The sequence below is a fragment of the Dermacentor variabilis genome, chromosome 7, assembly GCF_050947875.1.
Source record: "Dermacentor variabilis isolate Ectoservices chromosome 7, ASM5094787v1, whole genome shotgun sequence".
Taxonomy (NCBI): Eukaryota; Metazoa; Arthropoda; class Arachnida; order Ixodida; family Ixodidae; genus Dermacentor; species Dermacentor variabilis.
In genome coordinates, this window is record NC_134574.1 from 96,491,122 (window position 1) to 96,513,893 (window position 22,772).

General features: G+C 45.5%; 1 protein-coding gene across 1 annotated transcript; it reads left to right on the top strand.

The window, feature by feature from the left end:
* The first annotated feature begins 5,655 nt into the window (after positions 1-5,655).
* On the top strand, positions 5,656-17,476 carry LOC142586955 (sulfotransferase 1B1-like). The gene is made up of 3 exons (XM_075697825.1): positions 5,656-5,753; positions 11,644-12,119; positions 16,734-17,476. Exons 2-3 carry the CDS (start codon positions 11,664-11,666, stop codon positions 17,220-17,222), a joined length of 945 nt encoding a protein of 314 aa, XP_075553940.1. The 5' UTR covers positions 5,656-5,753; positions 11,644-11,663; the 3' UTR covers positions 17,223-17,476.
* The last annotated feature ends 5,296 nt before the right edge of the window (positions 17,477-22,772 follow it).

A 22,772-nucleotide genomic window follows, 5' to 3' on the forward strand; every position in this document is an offset into this window, starting at 1 on the left:
CGCAAACTCTACTAATAACTCTCCCCTGCTATTCCTAGTGCCTATGCCATATTCCCCCACTGCCTTGTCTCCAGCCTGCTTCTTGCCTACCTTGGCATTAAAGTCGCCCATTAGTATAGTGTATTTAGTTTTCACTCTCCCCACCGCCGATTCCACGTCTTCATAGAAGCTTTCGACTTCCAGGTCATCATGACTGGATGTAGGGGCGTAGACCTGTACAATCTTCATTTTGTACCTCTTATTAAGTTTCACAACAAGACCTGCCACCCTCTCGTTAATGCTATAGAATTCCTGTATGTTAGCAGCTATATTCTTATTAATCAGGAATCCGACTCCTAGTTCTCTTCTATCCGCTAAGCGCCGGTAGCACAGGACGTGCCCGCTGTTTAGCACTGTATATGCTTCTTTCGGCCTCCTAACTTCACTGAGCCCTATTATATCCCATTTACTGCCCTCTAATTCCTCCAATAGCACTGCTAGACTCGCCTCACTAGATAACGTTCTAGCGTTAAACGTTGCCAGGTTCATATTCCAATGGCGGCCTGTCCGGAGCCAGTGATTCTTAGCACCCTCTACTGCGTCGCAGGTCTGACCGCCGCCGTGGTCAGTTGCTTCGCAGCTGCTGGGGACTGAGGGCCGGGGTTTGATTGTTGTGTTCATAGGAGGTTGTGGCCAAGTACTGCACCAGGGTGGCCAATCCTGCTCTGGTGAGGGAGTGCGTTACTGGTTCTGGTCACCGGGATCAGGCCACACTCCAGGCCTGTTTGTGCAATTTTATCAACACGGGGATTTTTTTTTTAATCGGGTGGAAAATTGCCGGCACCGGGATTCGAACCACGGACCTCTTGCACGCGAGGCGGGTGTTCTACCTCTACGCCACCAATTATGGTTTTCGTTCGTTATTAAATTATTGTAGACTTCTTCAGCGATGCCTTTTAACAGATGTTCCACTTTGTCTTCGTCGGACGTATTGAGTCCCCAGAGCAGGCTTTCTATTTCTGGACAAGAGTTTCCCAAGTGGCCAGCACGCTTCCATTACCGTCACAGCAAAGTAGAACGGTACCGGCGAGAATAAATGCAATATTCACAAGCTCATCTGACGTACTCTACCCGTTATTCCAGCTTACTCTTTCGTAGTGCCCCTGTCAGTCATCCACGTCTTCATGTGTTTTACCTGCGAATATACGTGGTTCCCACGTCGAATAGCTAGGTCGCCTTGATGTTTGGTGAACTTGATCGATGCCCTCTTCGGCGGTGTTCCTTGCTGAAGCTGAAGAAATTCCAACGAAATATCGTACCTTACATTTTTGACTACGAGACGGACAAATTCTGTTCGTGTTTCCGCAGTCACACACAACCTGATGGAAACCGCCTTTAACATTTGAAAAAAAATGAAATATGGCGCTTCGTAGTAATAATCAAACGATTTATTGACAAGAAACCTAATAGAAGAATAATTCACCGAAGATTACTATACTCCTTAGTGCCAAATTTGAGCCCTGCGCTACACGCGTTTTTATTTCGCGATATATTCACGGGTGCGGATAATCTGTCTCGTGCGCCATGTACCAAAGAGAGCGCAGTGTGGCACGACTGCCTCGCTAATCGGTAGATCGCGGAAGACAGCGCATGGGTGCCGCGTGGGCTCGATTCACAACAGCCGCCGCAGACAGATCTCCGTTCATTTAGCGCTTTGGTGAACAGACGACGCGCGCTACTCTGGCGCCATCTTGTGGCTAATGTCGCCACCGAGTCTCTCTCGCGCGGCACTGCGCTTTTCTTAAGCTTTCGTCATACACTCCTCCTCAACATTCCTCGTCGCGCTCTCAATGCTTTCGCTGTATTTCCTCTCCCACTGAGCTTCGCCTTCGCTTTCATCCTTCGCTACGCTCATTCGCTGCGTTACGAGGGACAACGCCAACGCTCGCCACATCGCTCACCACAACGCGCACCTACGAGCTCGGCTCTAAGAAGGAACGAGTGAATCTGGTATGGCAGATTTACTGAAACGGTCGTCGCTCGCAATTTAGCGTTTGCACTGCTCGTGAATGAGCGTTCCCATTGCGCATCGGCAAGCGCAACTTCGCCTTTCACCTCCTTGTTCTCCATAACATCCGCAACCGCGTATTGCAGCCGGCACAATTCCTGTTTTTGCGAGACCGGCTACTGCCTTGTTCCCTTTCTTTCAGGAAGAGTATTCACGAGAAATGTTCGTCTCTTAGAGTTGTTCGTAAGAATAATTCACAAGCAATAGTTGTGTGGCGCAAGATTTTTGATAAAGGTGGCCAGCCAATGCCAAAGTATTCCTTATAAAACGATATCTTTGTAAAATCAGTCTGAATTTACAGATTCCCGAAACGTTCGATCTTAAAATTTTGCCATACACTCAAGAGGGAATTGCCCAAAAATTTGATACATGAGCTCAAGGTCGTGTAAGCGTCAATACAGTTCGTTTCACCAAAACAATCTATATAGGGCATTCCAGTGCTCTCCGGGCTAGAGTATTTGGATGCCAAAAAACATATGACCACCACTTTGCGGCGAGCGAACGGTCACTTCGCATGGAAGAATTTTGATCGTTATTTTCTACTCGTAACTCACTTGTGCTTATCTTCTTCTACGACACACACAGCCACATGCCGTCACTTTAACTAAATTAGTCATTGCTTGTGGAACAGGTGAGAACCATACTTACGACAGCAGTTAAGTGTGTATGAAGAAAGTGACACTTGGTGCATGGCCTAAATATCGTACGTAAACACGTCATTGATAGAAATGTTCGAAGCATTCTGAATGGTGAAAAGTCAAGAGCACTACGGAACGTGGTTCTGAACGCCAACTTTTTCTAATGTGTATGGTCAGTCTTGCTATAAAGCCCCCAATGTGCAAGGAATGTACCGGAGTGAAACCGAAACCGGTTTTACTGGTACAAATAATTGCATCTGCTTAGGTGAAGGTTCAAATAATTCGAAATACCTATTCATCTAAAAATGATGGCCAGAGCTAAGCCATCCGAAGTGTTATACCAACACGTTGCGCGAAGAACGTCGGATAAATGAGCGTGTAGGGATAAAAAGAAGTCGCACGGCATAGTAACAATGCGACCTCAAATCACATTTAAAAAGGTCCTCTTTGCGATGCGAAATTTCTCAGGCATTCGGAATGAATGTCGATGCAGTGAGGAGCCTATTTTCGTTCACGTGCTGTGCTCAACACCAGCTATAGCATCAGGTGCATGACGACAACATAATATGTGTATAATATATGCGTGGTGTAAATACTAGCTCTTCTAGTATCTACGTTATTGTAAAATCGCACATCAAATCATTAAGAATTGGCACGATAATCTTTATTAAGCAAGATTACCGTCCACTCACGTATTAAAGAGGTTTATTATTATGACTAAACACTCGCAAGCCCACCTACATGGTGAAAAGAAAGAACTGCGTTCTTCAGGAGAGAAATAATAAAACCTACAAATCCCGAGGTGCTTAGTCTCGTAACTAACACTGCGGTCGGGAGTGAATGTCGTCAAGCTAATTTGAAGTTCCATTTCTTACGTATCATGCCTATTTGGGACCTCCAATACGCCGTGGTTGGTCAATGGCTATGGTGTTGGGCTGCTGAGCACGAGGTGCCGGGATCGAATCCCCGCCACGGCGGTCCATTTCGATGAGACTTATATGCGAAAACACGCGTGCGTGTAGATTTAGCTACACGTTAATGAGCCCCAGGTGGCCCACACTTCCGGAGGCCCCAACTAGGGCTTGCCTCAGAGGCAGATCATCGTTTTCGCACGTAAAACCCCATAAGTTATCTTAATTTGGGGCCTCCTAGTTCAGTACAACGTCTTTTTCTTTCTGAAAATCATTGCTTAAGGGTAATGTGGGTACTTTCGGCTTTTTCGCTCGGCCTTAAACACCAGAAGGTTCCACGCCACATGCACTTGCGTAGGAAGAAATATTGACGCGCAGTTCGGCACAAACTGTTGTTGTTTACCGTTCAGAATCGTCAATGCCCTCACCTGCTTTGTCAATGTAACCACCGCTGTCTTCCTGCCTCCAAATGGCTCATAGCATGGTTCTGTAATTTATGTACTGCAACGTTGATTCGTTCTTGCTTCACCACCACAGATGATAAACTGCAGTTGTTTTTTCACCAGTGCAGTATTAGATACCTCAAGCAAAGGCAAAATGGACTATGCTTCTGTCAAAGCAGCGAGACATGTTGGCTGCGCACATTCCGTTCCTAGGTATTGATTATAGTCTTGCAATAACTGCCTTTATAATGACCTAGACACTTCTCGTGCCTTCGTAATATTTTCGTAAAGTGCACATTACGGGGGAAAGACGTCCGCGCTCATTTTTTACCTGGTTGCTTTGTTTTCTTTACTATCGATATATAAAAATCAGAATGAAACAGCTGGACTGGCAACAGTGACGACAACGGGAAAATTGTTTTTCCTTGAGATGCGAGCCACGCGTATCACACGAATTCATAGGACAAGAAATGACCGCAATGTCTTGCAAAACGACCTGTACAAGGTAAATGAGTGGTGGAACAAGTGGCACATGCTCATTAACTTGAAAGAAACCGTTAATATGTGTTTTTCGAGGAAATGAACAACTCATGACTTGTTTTACTCTTTAAATTGAACCACGATATTATCGGTTCAGGAGCGTAAACATCTCGGCGTTTATTTCACACCTGTTCTTTCTTGTACCCGTCACATTAATCATGTGACAACTAAAGCATGCCGCTTTCTAGGTTTCCTGTGCAGAAATGCAAAAAATGCCACTGAAGACAAAGGTATCATTGTACAAATCAAATGTCCGATCTGTTCTGGATTATGCTTGCGCTGTGTCGGATCCGTGGTCGGCACGGGACGTGAACAACTTATGAAAAATTCGAAGCATAGCCGTTCCGTTTTTTATTCGAATTACACCAGGAATTTCAGTGTTTCAAGAGCAAAAGAAAGCCTCGGTTGGGATCCACTACAGCAGCGCAGGAAATAACTCAGAATGAAACTCTTTCACAACACATTCCACTCTCGAACAGGTATAGATCCCGGGAAATATTCTTCTCAAGCATGATTATGTTTCTCAACGGCTGGACCATGAAACTAAGGTTAAAGAAATAGCGTGCTAAATTGAAGCGTTTAAAATGTCATTTTCCCCCAGAACCATAAGCCGATGAAACAAGCTAGCATCCGTTGTCGCAACGATTCTCTCAAACGATGTATTTTCAGTCTATACGCCAACTGAAGTAAGTGTTTTTGTTTGCATGCCCGAGTGTGAAAGTGTTCCGGGTACATGTTTTGTTTTGCCTGCTTTATTTATTGGTTCTTTGTGTCCGTCTCCCCCCCGCTGTAATGCCTACGGGCACTGTGGGTATTGCGACGAATAAATAAATAAATACATTAATAAATATAAATGTAGCGGCCACGCGACCGTGTGGTCGTCGACGTTGTTTTCCAGCTGGCCTCCTCCAAACGGCCGTGCATTCGAATTTCAGTGCGTGTCCTCGCCGCTCTGGGCTGAACGTCGTTGCTGTAGCTTCTCTGCGCCCCCCGTGCCAGCTGGCATTCCGAGCAACTGGCGATAATTGTGGCTGCAATGACACATCCTGTTTTTCAGTAGGGCTACGCACTTTCTCTTGCGGAAATTCCATTTTTGCGATACTACTGGTGGTTCTAGGAAGCGAGCGCTCCTACCTAATGCTCGGTTTCCGGTGTTACCTTGGAGAACGACGTGGTAAGCCCGACTTTCAGAAGTGACCTCTTGAATTGTAGTTGGGTTAGGCATCATGCTAGCTCACAGTTTTTTGAGTTACCTTTCGGTGGCATACCGTTTAAGTTACGCAATCTTGGCCATCTTAGCGTGCGTGCCCCCCGTACGGCGTCAACTAAATTCAAGTGACGAGCACTCCTTCCTGTGGCGTTTATTTTGTTTGCTCGCTTGAATTGTTGGAAATGAAGTTCATTACTCTTCAATTCTACACTTCCCGACAGAGCTGGATGGTCATTATATGTGTCATTTTTTATACTAGATTTCTGCACATTTGGATGCTAAAAATTCAGGCGTGATAGAGTATATGTTACAGTAACTTACGTCATATTCTTATCAAAATATATCGCTGTTAGTTCCGTACGTTCCGTACATATTAGGCTTAGATTATTGTAGCTTTATTTTGCAACGTATGTTCACGGAAAGGTTTACTTTTTAATCGTTGGCAACGTTATTCGCTAAAATACTATTTGATATTTATCAGGAAAAATCCCATAACCGTAAGGACAGGAACATTAAAATTTACTCTCACAAATTACTAATTGCACAGGCTTAAACGTCCTATGAGATAATTCTTTTCTACCGTTTCCACGTAATATGCAAGACTGACAACAAAAGAATGAACGGGAAAGGGCAGCGCATAGAGATGTCCTGGTGAGGCAATCGGTGCCCAACAGTAAAGCAACGGCTCTACATAAAATGACTGCAACTATGAGCGCACGTGCTCAAACATCGCTACAAGACAGTCATGTAATTTTGTAAATTCCTTATTACTGTATGGCAGGTAGTCCATAGGTGCCTCCTCCTGGCAAAACTTACGCCCGTGGACAATTCGGTAGCACTGTGAAACCTGTCACCATCAAGTAGGCTAAAGGGGAAAGCGCCCAATCATTTCTTAAATTGGCTTAGTATTGCAAACCGAATCGCGAACCATGAAAAAGCGTTATTTTTTTCCAAGTAGAATTGTATCAGAATGAAATCGCAGCGCATTTGACCCGAATATAAATGCGAGCCAAAGTTAATTTCTTTTTCAGTTCTAAACCCTCCTCAAGTTGGTTACAAATAATAGCCGACAGGGGACTACATCATATTTGTGATTTTTTAGCGGAATTAGACACAGCCCCTACAGTAGCCATCAATGTATGCAAATATGTGTAGCACTTCCTCACGCGTGCAGCTCATATCAACGTTCTTCACTCGGCAAGGTAACATTGTACTCTTTACACATGTAGCACACAGATACAGACGGCCAGCCTCATGTCATCCGCTAATGCTGCTACCTCTCTAACTGAAACCTCAATGATGATGATAGCTCTGATGCCCCTCTCCCCTGATCCATATCCACAAAAAGCAATTGATTAAAATTCCGGCGACAGGCAAACATCTTACCATCTCAACGAGTACATCGTCTGTTCTTTTTTTCTCAGCGTTGCTTGAGCTCTATGGTACTATGTGTCTCAAACGAACTCGCCCAAGTGTATGCACTTCATGACTAGAATACGCTTTGATACAAATCTAGCGTTGGGCTCGATCTGCATGTCTGTATGGGAATGTGTACACCCGTTATCACCGGGCTACGCTGTTCGACACGGTGAATGATCAGAAATGATTTCAATTATAAGAAAATTATCCTTAGAGATACCGCGTGGTCTATTGTCCCGTAGTGTTTGTCCTGTGCAAAGTGAGATAATTACTGATGGTGATTATCAGTGACGTTGAAAATCGCATTATGCGCTATCACATTTCTGGTACAACCCAGCAAATACACTGCCGTCTTGACAAGTATATTTATTGCATTTTAAAACTCGTCTTCCATCTATGCGTCTTGTTTCTGTTTCTTTATTATATGTAGTAATTCAGTTGGTATTGTCCCCGATAAATAATCCATTTATCTCCCCTGTTGATTTGTCAGTTCATTTCCGTCCACTTCAGCTGAAGCACTGGCAGATCTTTTGTGAGACAGGCTAGCACAAAATAGAATTCTCTGGCTACTTGATCTCCACGAAATGGCATAGCAAAATGCACTACACGATTGCATTCACCACAAAGTTTGTAGAAAGCGCGCTATGGAATGAAGAATAAATTTATCCCTCTCCTTTTCAACTAGCACCAAATTATCAGTCAAATTCTAAAGAAGGTTTTTTTTTCTAACAAGTGCAAGCACATAGCGAATTTATACACTAATGAGCCTCAATCTCCCGAGCTTGAATAAGACAACTGCAGCGCGAAATAGTTTTGCATCGGTTCCAAAATCAACTCGTTTGCCGCAACCATGCCGCAATACGAGCCCCCACTTGAAAAGCACAACAGGAAATTTCAGCCTGTTGTATTCTGGGACGTTGTTTCTGTTGTCTCTAGTGTGACATCCTGTAGTCGAAAGTTCTGTAGTTCTTGATCAATATTTATTAAAAATTGACAGAGACCTCTTTAAAGGGACACTAAAGGTTACCAGAAACTCAAGTTAAAGTGGTAGAGCAATGTTCTAGAACGTCTAAGGCGTCAATATAATCGCGAACAGAGCTTTAGTAACCGAGAAATTGAGGTAAATGCATGACACGATTTGAGACCCCCCAGCGACATTCCGGTACTAGCCCGATGACGAAAGGTCTCCTCATAATTTGTGTTACTAATACTCAACTACTCGTATTAAAAATATCATTTCATTCGATTATAAGCCAGAAAAAATGCTACTTGTCTACGTCTATTCGATTCTAGGAAAAAATAACATTTTGACGTTACCCTTCAGTAATATGGGTGTTCGAAAGGTTTCGTTTTCGCTCGACTCTGCGCCGCGCACGCTTTGGAGTTTCAGTAGTTTCGTTATCGCGTCGTGCTGTGAGGGTTCTGCTCGCGAAACTTTCATTTGGAACAAGCAGCGAGAATGCCACGTCCATGTGATGTCGTGGGAAGCCCTCGTTGCTTTCCCGCTCCGGAGAGCCGGTGTCGAGGCCGCCGTCGTAGTACGCAACGACGCCGGCAGTGCGAGCCCTCAGAAGCAGGTCGCGCTCGTCGGTGCTCAAATCGCTGAAGTTGAGCCCACCATCGCGAGCCAATCTGTCGGTGTCAGGGTCCATTGCGACGAGCGTCGAAGTTAGCGTCATAGAATGAAGTACCAGCTTATGGGTGTCTTGCGCTGGAGTGTGAGGTATAGTAGCGGCGCCTGGTGGCGGTGCGGGAAATGACATCTGGGTCGTGCCAGCTTGGGTCGTATTGAGCCCTGGCTGTGGCGAAGCACATTTCTAGGCCGAGTTTTGCGTCGATTCGCACATTTTTATGCCCTGTTGCGAGTGCGAAAAGGCTCGTCGCTTCTCATAGACCACGCCGACCACGCGGCGAGCTCGCTGCAGCCTATAGTTTAACGAAAACGGACTCTCCGTGTGCCGTGGGACGTAACGTGGGACGTAATTCGTTTCTCCTTCCGCTAGCCACCATACTCCCGCTTTCGCTCTGCTGTCGGCTCTGTCTTGGCTCTGTTTCTGGCCGCGCGTTCGCGTTTTGCGCAGAAAAGCCGTAGCGCCGTCTGCGGAGGCCGTTCTACTCACCGATGGCGCAACGTCACTATGAGACCATGATGTCAGTTCTCCTCGATCGGAGGGCGGGCGATTTGAACTGCGCTAGAGGTACGCGGACGCTTCAGAACGCATTTTCTCTTTAAATAAGTCTCTCCTTGGCACGAAACAAGCGTTTCGAGGTTTCTGTGATGGTATTTCAACAGTCCACGTTGACTTAATAGTAACCTTTAGTGTCCCTTTAAGGCTATGCGCATTCGTTAGTGCAAAGAGAAAAATATAAAAGCAAAATTTTTCCACCGGGGATGCGAACTTGGGAGCTGAGGATTGCGAACCCAGCTTCTTACTAGTGCACCACGCCGAACATGTTTCTCAGCGTACATTTTAGCTATGTCAACAGGGAGAATCTCTGCGCTCATGCTTGCATTTGCATTTTAAGAGCAAAGATGCGCTTTCGCTCCACCGCGTCAACTGCCACATCTCTAGAAGTGTAAAAGTGTTCTTAACATCGACTGGTACATGGTATAGTGCTACAACATCTATTTTGCTGTACGGTATTCATACTAAATAAGAAATCCTGAAATAGACAACCGTGACCGGGGACAGTGTTAGGGTCGTTACTGCTAATTTCGACAGTTGTCTCTCGCTCTTTACACTCATCCACATTCGTGGATGAGTGTTCATTCTTAGAGCATATTGGCTTCTCACGGCAGCGCTGTACCGGAATAATGAGACCCGAGCGAGACAGCTTTCCACGCAACTTTGTGGAACCCAAAACTTCTTTTTCGCTTCGTAAAAGCTTATCCAATATTTCTGGGAAACTAACTGTGTCAGTGTAACGGCACATGTAAGTTCACAGGCCTGTGTGCCACATCTTACCAAATAACACAAAACGGATACGCAGCCATTCCCGCAGATGGTACAATGATTTTCATCAGCGGCCGATATTTAGGTGGCCAGTGGGGCGTTTATGGTGCTTCGTCGTCACGGCATAATTATAACAATTGGCCACGTCGATTTTAATACTAGTGTCGGGGCTATGTGCATTGCCGCCTTCAGAGAAGCACGATTGAATACCGCGCAAGAGAAAAGTACAAGGTACACCACCGATGCGAAACTGACGTACAATTTTAAAGCGTCGCGGCTGAAAGCGCTTCTGTCGCGGCATCAGAACTTATGTCGCTGCGACAGGAAGTGGCACATTTCTAACACTAACAGAAAATCTGTAGACCCAACAGAGAGTTTCGGTTGCGACGTCAGAATCGCTGGTGCGATAGAAAGTTGTTGTTGCGACTTCATAAACTCTTGTTGTCGCGACAGAACCTTTCTATTGCGACTTCAGAACTCTTGGCCGTCCCGACCGAATGTTTCTGTTGCGACGTCAGAATAGCTGTCGTAACTTCAGAATCGCTGTCGCGATAGAAAGCTGTTGTTGCCACTTGAGAACCCTTCGTTGTCGCGACAGAAAGTTTCTGTTGCGACTTCAGAACTCTTCGTTGTCGCGAGAGAATCTTTCTGTTGCGACGACAGAATTTTGGTCGTAACGTCAGAATCGCTGTCAGAATAGAAAGCTGTTGTCACGACTTCAGAACTCTTGTTGTCGCGACAGAACGTTTCTGTTGCGACTTCAGAACTCTTAGTTTTCGCGACAGAATGATTCTGTTGCGAAAGCAGAATTTCTTTCGTAACGTCAGAAATGTCATTCTCAACTATAGAAACATCAGGAAGTTCCGTCGTACAGCAGAAATTTCTGTAGTTGCAACAGGGATTGCTGTTGTCTTTTTCATCTGGGCCATCTTGTGAACGCAAAGTTCGGAAGGTCTCTTCAGCTTTAGCAGGCGAAGAAAGCAGATCATTATACGTTCCGCCTATGGACATTTAGAGCCATCCATAAACAGCACGCTCACAATAAATGCCAATATACGCAATGAAATCACACATGATCGTTTCAAGTATTGCATTTTAAGTTTACAATAAATTCGAAGCTGCTAGCCGAAATCTATTCCCTCTTGTGAACATTTTCTAGTTGTGCTGTTTGTCCGCGTTTCAGTTGAGACGTGAAATTCGAGTTGTTCATTGGCGATGTGCGAAATTTCCGAGCATACCTTAATAAATCATCTTGATTTGGTGGCCAAAGTGTACTGTACTCAGCTTTAATGGCGACATTTTCGTCGACGAGGGAACCACTGCACGCGGCAAGGTTTCCTAAATGGAGAAAATCTAAACTCAGCCGCTCAAGCGTCTGATACAAGCCGGACTTGCAATTGCGTGTCTCATTTAAAATAGTACTATGCCACTGCCTGCTTACATTTGACCAGGATTATGCCCATATTCATTGTCTTACCCAGGCATTTAAAGGACCGCCACTATGGACGAAGGACTGTACAGAGATGTAGACGGAGTACGCACGCTGGGGTACTTCAACGATGAAGCTATCCGTTCGGCAATGAACTACAAACCACGAGTAGGAGACACTGTGCTTGTAACATACCCGAAGTGCGGTACGAACTGGACACTGTTCATCATATGGAACATATTGACGCGCGGAAGACAACCTTCGGACGTTGGGGAGTTTGCAGTCATGTGTCCGTTCATCGAACTAATTGGGGCCAACGCAGCTGAGAACACAGATAGGAGAGGCCCCATAGTCACTCATCTTCCGCTCCGCGCTTTTCGGCCAGTTGACTGGGCCAAATATATATACGTAGCCAGGAACCCTTACGACTGTGCTGTTTCCTGTTACCACTTCCTAAAGGGAGTCACGCCGAAGACGTGCACAGATGTTTCCTTCGAGAAGTTCCTCGCTCTTTTCCTTTCTGGAAAGGTGAGCTAACTTTCTTGCATGTTTCAGCTTTATTGAATGGATCGAGCTACCGCGAAGTAGCCACGTAAAGTTATCCTGCACGCACTTATCGCCATTACCTAAGAAAAAATATATAACGCCTAAAAATGCCCAAAGATGGAGTAAATGTTATCATCAGCTTGTTATCATCCATTATTTCAAACGCGAGATGCGGGCAAACAATTTTTTACAGAAATTTAAATACTAGAGTTGGTGTATGATGTGCTTTGCTGCAGTTACATTTATCTGTCCCTGTGCATTATGTGATAATTTACAGTTTTGATGCTTTATGTACTGTTCCATCTTCATGCTTTCCCAACTGGCTCCTCAATCCCTTCTCTCCACAGTGAAGCATCTCGGTTTTTATATCCCTCAAAGTAAGAACGCCCTAACATCGCTTTCGTGTTTAGCGTTTCATTCCGACTGGAGCATTTCGCTATCTCTGCATTACGGTACTCGCTGATAAGAGGGCAACAATCCTGTGAAAAACAAGTAAGTTCACCTTGCTGGGCCCTCTCGTGCTACCTTGCTCAGGAAAAACAAGAAAAGGAATTTCAAGAGATCGGCCAGCGAGAGAGATTATGGGCGAGGCTGAGATCAGAACGAAAAATTCTCCGGCCGCACATGCCACAGTCACAACCTATATGTCCCAGGACGACAAACCGCAGGAAGCGAACTAGCAATCTTGCTACCCTTAGTAAGAACTGTTCTAACATATCGTGCTCTCACAGTTCCCGATTGGCCGGAGTCTGTAATACACTGCACATCGGCTTCCACTTCGTACTATAAAAAAACGATGCACAAAAAATGGGCATTCGCTGCAAGTGTCAGAGACCCGGCGCTCATGCTGTCCAAATTTAATAGAGCATGACTTGAAAATCATCACCCACTTATCTTTTACCATATGTGTAAGTATGCGCACTGTCACGTTAACACATACCCTTACGGTACGAAGTGCGCATGCTCATATTTGTATCTGTCCCTATATATGTAGCCCCTTGTCTGATAATAAACACACTTTGTTCCCTGCCTCCCGACCATTCACAATATGTAGGTAAAACATAAGCGAATCATTCGATACTAACATATGGAAGCCGCCCAAAAAACTCAAACGCAGGAATGTTGTGATTGCTATCTGAATTTGAAACAGTACACCATGTTTTCCGTGTCTGTTCTGAAGCATGTACGCACTTTTTTCAGCTAGCGATAGCTGTTTACTCCCGCCCGCATGGGAGTATTAATTCCTGTTTTTTCGCATTCTGACTACACCATGCAATTTCGTCATCATGTACACGAAACTCCTCTCAAATTGATGTTATTCGCATGGTCCCTCTTGTCTACGTTTGGAGGTATCTAAGAAATGGGTGACTGGGGCAAAATATTGCATTATGAGTTACGCAAAAGAGAGAGGCGCGAATGTCGAGGTCCAATGTCGCGAATTGAAGATTCGGTGCTGCATTCTTCACAAACTGGCTCTTTACATGACGCAGTTACTCTTATGTGCTTATATATTCCTTGCTCTACAGAAGGTACTTTAGTGACGACTTGAGTAATTAAAGGTATAAAATGCCAAAAAATGTACACACATCGAGGAAAAACAGTTTAGCCGTAAGTATCCCATGCGCGCTAACTGGGTATTACACCTGCAGAATGTCTTTGGTCTGCTGCTGCTAGCTTAATTACCTACACTCTAGAAGCGTCTATTGTTGGGCTAGATAGTTTTGTATTATTGAACTAGTAATTTAGTGCAATAAAGGCCACAGGGACAACAAAGGTGCAGGAAGACAAGCGCTACTCACAACTATTTATTGGAAGCACAGAATTGTACATATATATGCCCTTTTCACGTCGTGCATACCATGCCATAAACAGGCATGTGAACATCAAAGGCGGTTGCGCAAGAAGTAAAATTCAGCATCAAGAAAAAGATCGAAGGCTCACGTATACACCTATCCCTGTTCTCCTTGATATAGAAGGCCTCAAGTTCTAGTCTAGAGGAGGCGTTGCCGCTCCTGCCCAGAATGGTGGTATCAGAAAATCGAGCGTCACACTTACACGCGGTAACAGGAACCACCATATCGGATCCCATATCCTCCTCTTGCTTTATTTTTTGCCACGCGCGCAAATTGTCACGCGCGCAACGCTTCTTTTGTCCAATGTACAGCTGCCCACAAGGGTCCAAGGGGATGGCATATAGAACCCCTCCGGAGCACTTACAAAGGGCTTCTCATGTCTCGTGTGGCAGCCTCGCCTTCTCTCGCAGCAAACTCGAGCGCACACCTTCGAAAGCTTGTTGGGCTCAGCAAAAACAAGATGAATACCATGATGGTTCGCAATCTCTTTAAGTTTGTGCGACACTTTTTGCATGTAGGGTAAAACCTCCTGTCATACCTTCGATCGTTGGACCTCTGCTCCTGCCCTTCATTCCTTTAAGCTTTGAATTTTGCAGTAGTGACTCTGCAATAGTACCGACGACCGTCTAAGGGAAACCAGCTGCAAAGAGACATCTAACTTGGTTTGAGAAACTTGATTGCATTTGGTGCACCGACAGTTTTCGCCGAGCTGATTCCAAGAATAGATTACCTACTGCTCGCTTCACCACCTTAGAGTGGGCGGAATCATAAGGCAATAATCGTTTCAAAGCTCGCGGTTGATGTGGCCAGCAGACGCGACCAACTTCAAAAGACAGCTTTAAATCTAAGAACTGCAGGCCTGCGGCGTAAGGAAATTCATGCCTGGAAAGGAACGCTTAGCCTTGGTTGTTCAGAGCTTCTAAAATGAATTCAGGGGGTGTAAAGGGAGGCGAACAGCAGACGTTCGAAAACCGAAAGTGAGACCGGACGTTATACCCTACATGCCCAAGGTGACACACAAGCTTGAAAAGGTTGCTAATTGTCATGGTGTTTTTCTTGTTTGTTCTGCGTCCAACTAGCTTTCGAAGCTGTGCTCTCGAGTTTGCTGGGAGAGCAGGCGGTACTGCCGCCTAGGCATGAGATGTCCTTTGTTAAGTGCTCCAGAGGGGTTGCACATGCGATGGCCGTGCACGCTTATGGACAGGGGTACATCGGACAAAGCGAGCGTTGCGTGGATGACCGTTGAAGGAAACATGCACAAAATATTAACGCAAAAGGAGGTTAAGGGATCACATATGGTGGTTCGTGTTACCGCGTGTGGGTGTCACGCTCGATTTTCTGGAACCACCATTCTGGGCAGGAGCGGCATCTCCTCTTCAAGACTTGCACTGGAGGCCTTTTTGTCAAGAACAGAGATAGGTGTATAAGTGAGCCTTCTATCTCATTACTTGATGCTGAATTTGACTTCTTGTGCGAACGCCTTTGTTGCCTACGTGCCTGTTTTCTTGCTTGGTTTGGGCAAGCGTCACAAAGGATATACATGTACATTGGAAGAGTGCAGGTTTGGGCATGTTGGTATCCTATAACTTTTAGGTTTTTAGCACACAAAAAGGGATGAGAGCCAAAGGTACGACGCGGATACAGCTCTATGTGTCCATAGCGCTGTGTCCGCGTCACACCTCTGTTTCCCCTCCCTTTTGGTGCGCTAAAAACCTAAAAGATATATGTACAATTCTATGCTTCTAATAAACAGTCGCTAGCAACGCTTGCCTTTGTCCACCTTTCTTGTATCTGTGGTTTTTATTGCGCAATGTTAATATATGCATAATTACCCACACGCCTTGTTCTTTTTGTCAACCTTTCCCCTGCACACCGTGGTTGCATAGTGGCTATGATGTACGGCTGCTAAGCACGAGGTCACTGGACCGAATCCCGGCCACGGCAGCCGCATTTAGGTGGGGCCGAAGCATGCAAACACCCGTGTACTTATATTTAGGTGCACATTACCGAAACCCAGGTTTTTCAAATTTGCGCAGTCGCCCACTACAGCGTCGCTCATAATTAGGTCCTGAGATAACCCCCTAAAACCTCATAATTAAATTTTTAACCTTCCTACATACCTTGCTTTCCGTAGTCATTGGACGTGTATGGAACACATCCTCAATTAGTCATAGTACATGAGGTACACATACCTTAATTTACTTAGTCTACTTCGGTTCGTCATCCCTTTTTATTCGCTTACCCATCACCTTAATTCGTTTATTCATCTTCTTAATTCGCTTAGTCATCCCCCAGATTTCACTGAATGCACTTCCCTTTGTCATCCCCCTTATTCTAAAGGTCGACGGTTCGACACTCACCCAGTGTCTCGCTTCGAGTGCCTTAATTAACTCTAAGCTAATAACCTGCGCCTTAATTAACTTCCCCTTAATTACCAGCAGATATGGTACGTCCTACTGCCGCCAAAAGTATATGGTTCAACTCCTACGAAAGACCGAGGGTTCGAGTGCCTTAATTATATCCTAATGAAGTGTGTGCGACTTGACTTCGTCTTAATTCCCATCAGAGATAATGTCCGACTCCAAGAAAAGGTCGTGGGTTCTCAGCCTTTTTGTAGTACCTTTCGGGTCATCGAAGCACTTTTGCTCAAGTTTGCCGGATCGATGACACATATATGTTTCTCGCCCTAACACCCGTGGCAGCTTTGCGTTTTTCACTAAAAAAGCGCCCCTTTTATCTTCAGGTGCTTTATGGTGACTACTTCGATCACCTGCTTCCCTGGTATGAACGCAGAGGTGACTGCAACGTGCTATTCCTCACCTACGAGCAACTGAAGGCGGACACAAGGCGAATGGCTCTGAAGATCGCGCAATTCCTGGGTGCCGAACACTGCACCGTTCTTCATAATGACAGCGACTTGCTGCAAAGTGTACTGGATAACTCTAGCTTGGAAACCATGGAAGCCTTCCTGAAAGATAATGTTGGTGACAGGGTGAAGAAAATGATCAAAGCAGCGTCGCAAACGTCTTCGGAGTCGGTTGTGGAGCTGAAGAATTCGCAGGAAGAGAACGTGGTGATGCACGAGGGTACAGGGTTTGTTCGCAAGGGAATAGTGGGTGACTGGAAAAACCACTTCACGACTGAGCAGATCAGACTGACCAAGAAGTGGATCACTGAAAAGACACGGGGAAGTTGTGTCATGTCGTTGTGGAGTGATTTGGACTTGCCTTAGCAGCTGGAAGGCGAGCTTTCTGCAACACTAGAAGTTCGTAGAGGCTATGTGCCAGCACCCGACATATTGCAAGCTAAAATAGTTGGACACATAGTACACCTAGTTACGTTACGAATATTAAGCGAACAAGCCTTTCAATAAGCACGAAGAATGTTCATGCGGCTAGCGGCTTCCTAGAGTATCAGAATTATTCTCTACAAATTAAAATGAACGCCCTAATAATCAAATATGCAATAATAAACTGAGGAGCAGAATTTTTTTCCAGAGATGTTGTTAGTCTCTGGCACTATCAACTGAATTCTGCTGAGGAGTGAGACTGGCATTGTGCCTTCAACTGCTGTTATGAGCACTACGAGCATGAAGACCAGCGTTATCGTGTGCACGGGCTACAATTCTTGTTCATGGGAGATCAAACAGTAACGATCAACATAAAACAATACATCAACGTAACTGAGAGCTCAAAAATGCCAGTGACTTCCATAAAAAAATGCCAGTAGTATTTTTTCAGTCTTCTCTCAAAAACTTTGCAGGAGCCTTAGGCTTAGCCTTTAAAAGTGTAGCGCGATAGCATTCAAAGATACCTAACTGCTTCTGACGCTTCCCGGCATCTGCAGCTTATGGCACCGTAACGTTTAGCGAGAAGCGCTGGCGGCGAACACTATGCACCACAGTGAACTTTCTGGCGTAAACGCTGTCTCTTGCTTTGGCCAATCTTCTGTTATTGTTTCGTACTTTCAATGTTTCAGTCTGAGAAGGTCTAACATAAAACGTTTGTCGCTGTCGGTGTTTTGTATCATGACATTTGTTTGTGGGCTGTCGTTCCCAACATTCCCAAGAATACTGTTGTAAAGAATGCAAGACAAGGTATGATCTACTTTAGTGGTAGAAGAGCCTCGGGGCCGTGAATAATATATGCGATAATTTTCGCTCACGTTACGACGTCAACGCCGACAACGGCGCCCGACGCCGACACCGGTTTTTTTGCGACACCGGGCCCTTAACTCTATAACGTTAAACTATCCCCGAGACACTCCTTAAATACCACTGGTTGAGAAGCATTTACTGATGTGCGGCAGAAATTGTCTTGTGTGCTTCGTCGCACCAGTATGTTGGGCCATCGTATTGCTAGAACACCTTCCGAGGAGATTGAGCGCCGTGCTAAATTGTCTTATTACTTTCTCTGCATCCTGTTTGAGTCTAAATGGCAAAACGTTTTCATTTACATTCTCCGATTTATCCTTAACTTCATCTTCCAGTGCGATTTTTACAAAATACCATACTTGTGCTACAGAGTCAATAATCAGTGCAAAAAAAAAAAACACATGTGAACGCGCTGTATGAATGAGGAATTTTGATTTATGGTTGCCGATGATGCAGCGGTCTACTGCTGAGCTACAGTCAGGAGCAACTTCATAACGCCAACTCTCACCTCACTTAGTTGCATTATTATAATTCGCATTCTACTATTGCTAGTTGAGATTATAGATTTCCTGCCAATCGTTCTTGCTTACAGCCGCTGAATTGAATCAGTGGCTATGCAGTACTGCAGCCAAGAAAAATGTCGCAAGTTTAACTTGCACCTGCACTCTGATAAAAACAGAATTCAGTAAAGCAAGCATTGCGTATGTTGATTGGAAAATAAAAAGCAGCCTGCGGTGTTTGTTTATTCGAAGGCGGGCACTAAGGTATCTGCTCCTTTCTTTGTTTCATCTTGAGTTAGCAAACACAACGTGTAAATATTAGCATGCGCATTCACCTGCTCGAGTAAACACGGCATGTACTTTTCTCAAGATCCCCCTCACAGACCAAAAGAAAAAGACAAATGAAGAACTATGTTATGCAAATCCGTAATTAGGAAGTAGTGCTGGAAAAGTTTGCGAGAGACGATATACAGACGAATAGGAACGCGAAAGCACGTTGTATTCATGTTGTGTGTCTCGTAAAACTGGGCGCCGCTGTTGCCATAATGATGGTTTTTGGTGTACGTGTGGGGGGCTTATATTGCTGTATAAATTTGAAGATATTACAATACAATTACATTGGACATTGTCACTATGATTTTTCTCAGCAATGAAAGATGTTCTGTATGTGTACGTGATGCTTTGTCAAACCTGTCGTTCGCAAGAGCTGAGTCCTGTGTCAGTCTCTATGCATTCAGCATCAGGCTACCATTGTCAAAACAAAAGAGAAATAAAATTCTAATGCTGTTCCAACTAGCGGAACCCAACCTTAACTAAAGAGAAATCACTTTCACAAAAAAAATGAAAAGAATTTCGGCCACGCTCTCAGCATTTCTATAAGACAGCGCCTGCATACCACATCCTTAGGCAAATGTACACCCTTTGGGATGTATAGTTACCACACAACGATATACGTCATTTGCCTTGCTTGCGTTTCCTTTCTTGAAAATGCTGCACACGCTACTTTCGTGTCGAGAATGGTTTGTCACACTCATAACGCGCAAGCCGTTTGTGACTGGGAAGTACCGTGCTCGCAACTCAATAGAAAGGAAGCGCGGGCAAGGCAGATGACGACCGGTGTTGTGCGGCAAGATACGAGCCAAAGGGTGTAATTTTGTTGAAGAGTGCATGTCCAGTCTTGGTCAAAAACTTGAACCCGCTGTGAACGGCCTGGGATTAGCTGCTCTCCGCTATCGCGGCGCTGCCACCGCCGGCGCGCGCCACTGCTCGCTTGCGTCGCGGATAAAGAGGGCGAGGGAAGCATGCTCTTAGTCTCAAACGTCGTTTGATAACTGCGCTCATGAAACGCCAGTGGCGAGCGCAGCGCGATCGCAACGGTGGCGAAGCGGAAGCTACCCGACCGGCTAGCATGCCGTTTGCAGCGTACGCTGTATGAATGGGCGGGGGTCTCTGGCGATCGCTGTCAAACGCGATACTCTCAAATTTCACAATTCTGAGTATCATAATCATCAGTTATTGTTTACCGGGACCAAATTAAGCGAACAGCGCTACGAATAGTCCTGCACATGCTTGAACACGGGCAATAGGCAAGGATCTTAGTTAAGATCTGACTTCAGCAGCTTAATGATGTATTCAATAACATGCCATAATGGCATCTCGTATTTGTAATCATGAATGTCACAATTAGAAAATTAGTCAAGAAAGCATAAACTTCAGGGTGGCATCTGCGTCTCTCGACGAAATCACAGGGGAAGCATTCCTTCAAGGCCTTGGGCTTGGTCTCTGGTTGCCCCGAACAATCGCAGCTTGCTCACGTGCTTGACTGTTAACTAGCAAAGGTCTCGGGTTGAAAGGACGCTACATATAACCCATTTTTTTTTTCAAAGTGCCTGTGAAGCGCTTTCTTGTAGAGACGAACGATACCTCAGTAAACTAAATCCAATATACTTCTTCCAGTGAACCCATCATCGCGACAGCACCGTCGGTGTGACGCCTTCACTGTGCGAGAATCCTATAATCTCGTGGCCCTCGTCTACCTTACGCAGTTCAAACGCGTGATGCTCAATGAAAACGGGATGAACAAACAATGGCCTCATGTGTACATGAAAGTGGGCCTTAACTACAATCAGGCAGTGTGCCCGAAGATATTAAAAAAGGCGAGTTAGTGTTCACTTTACAAAATGCCGAGGGAATGGGTCTAACTCAATCGGCTACTCACGTAGGGCAAAGGTCTTCTAGTGCCGAGAAGTTTTCATAATCTCATTGTGGGTTTATTTAAAGAACTTCAACGCCAAACACACTCGTTCGGACGTCCTTTAATGGAGAAGTGCGGTCTACGTATTTCAAATATTGTAACGGTGGTTGCAAGCCTTTTCCGTACGGATTCTTTCTAGTCGAAATTACTGCTTCTGGTCTTATCTAAATGAAGGATGATTGAATTGCGCAAATATTTCAATAAAACCTGGAACAACGCTAGACAGCACTGAGAGATGTTAGCTTATTTTTTTTATTTTTTGTTTTCATCGCACTCAGAAACACATTCGAAATGTTTATCTAAAAGCATAATGCGAAGGTCCTCGCCTTTGAATGTGTAGGATAAAATTGTAATAGGTAATCTCGAGGATTAGGAAAAAAAATTTTGTGCTACCCGCCGTGGTTGCTCAGTGGCTATGCTGTTGAGCTGCTGAGCACGAGGTTGCGGGATCGAATCCCGGCCACGGCGGCCGCATTTCGACGGGGCCGAAATGCGAAAACAACCGTGTACTTAGATTTAGGTGCACGTTAAAGAACCCCAGGTAGTCGAAATTTCCGGAGTCCTCCACTACGGCGTGCCTCATATTCAGAAAGTAGTTTTGGCACGTAAAACCCCATAATTTTTAAAATTATTGTGCTATAATGCGCTGCATGGAAGCTGGGCAGATCCGCCCAGGCCCCCGGCATTTACTCGCACAGAGCGCCGTAACACGGCGGCCGCACGACGACCCCGCAGCTGGCAGAATGAACGTCGCACTAGTTTTTCACGTGTCCTGTTATCAGGGGGGGACACTCCCCGGTTCCGGTGGCACAGGAAATTGGCGCCATCTCTGTAATGGGCGACGCAAAAATCCGTTTCCCTTGCACGGCCTCGTAGGTCGCCGCGCGCACGCGCGCCGGTCCAGGTGGCCAAGCCCTTCCCCACGCTCAACTCCTCTCTCTACGCCCTCTCTCTTAATACCCTCTCAACTCCCTCTCCTTCGACTGTCTACGCGTCCGCGCCGCCGTGCCATACCCGCCGGCCCGGCTGCTGCTTAGTCCGCTACGTAACGCTTTATTTTTGTTATCTACTGTCATCGAGATGCGTGCGCTGCTGTGCGTTGACCGACGTGGCTAGTTTCGTCAGTTCTGTGGTCCTCGGTAGCTGTGTGCTTGTGCTCCGCGATGTTTCACCCGTTTCACGACTCGTACCGCTCGCGCATCGTGCAGTGGTCCACAAATACCTCAAAAACAAGTCCTGCAAGGTTGTTCCGGGTGCCTAAAGACAACAGGTGAGCGCTCAGACCCAAGGACATCAGAAGGCGCATGTACACGAATACAGCCCTGTCCATTTGTGTACTCCATGAGGCTCCGGAAGTCGTTGCGCCTTGATTGTGCTACACTTGCCTCTTCCCGGTAGAGAAAGCTGACAAATAGATGTTCCTCCTCATCGTCACCTGGTCTGTGACTTGTGTTTTTCTGTGCCAAGTCTCATTCTGCAACTTCAGTAACTTGCCCAGCTTTCCATACCGCCCTCAGTGCTTTTTCTGTGTATCACCTTCTACAAACCGACTAACAGCTGAAAAAGTACTGTTAGTGTTTGTCTAATATCTCAGTAACCCCCGATGGGAAAACCGCGCGAACAACCTTCATGTGTAGGCATGATACGCTTTTTTTTTCCTCTGGAAAGCATGAGCATTGCAAGTGTGCTACATGCAGATTTTTGCAGTGCGTGTTTATTATACAAGGGAGAGCCCAGTAGGTACGACTTAGTGCCTTAAGTGACGTAATTTTATTGCTAAGCATTGCATTCGGGTAGAAAGAAAAGTCGTGTTGGCCTGTTTTACCTGGTCTTTGATTGAGGAATAAGCCTTTCTGCGAATGTTTTCTATGTGCT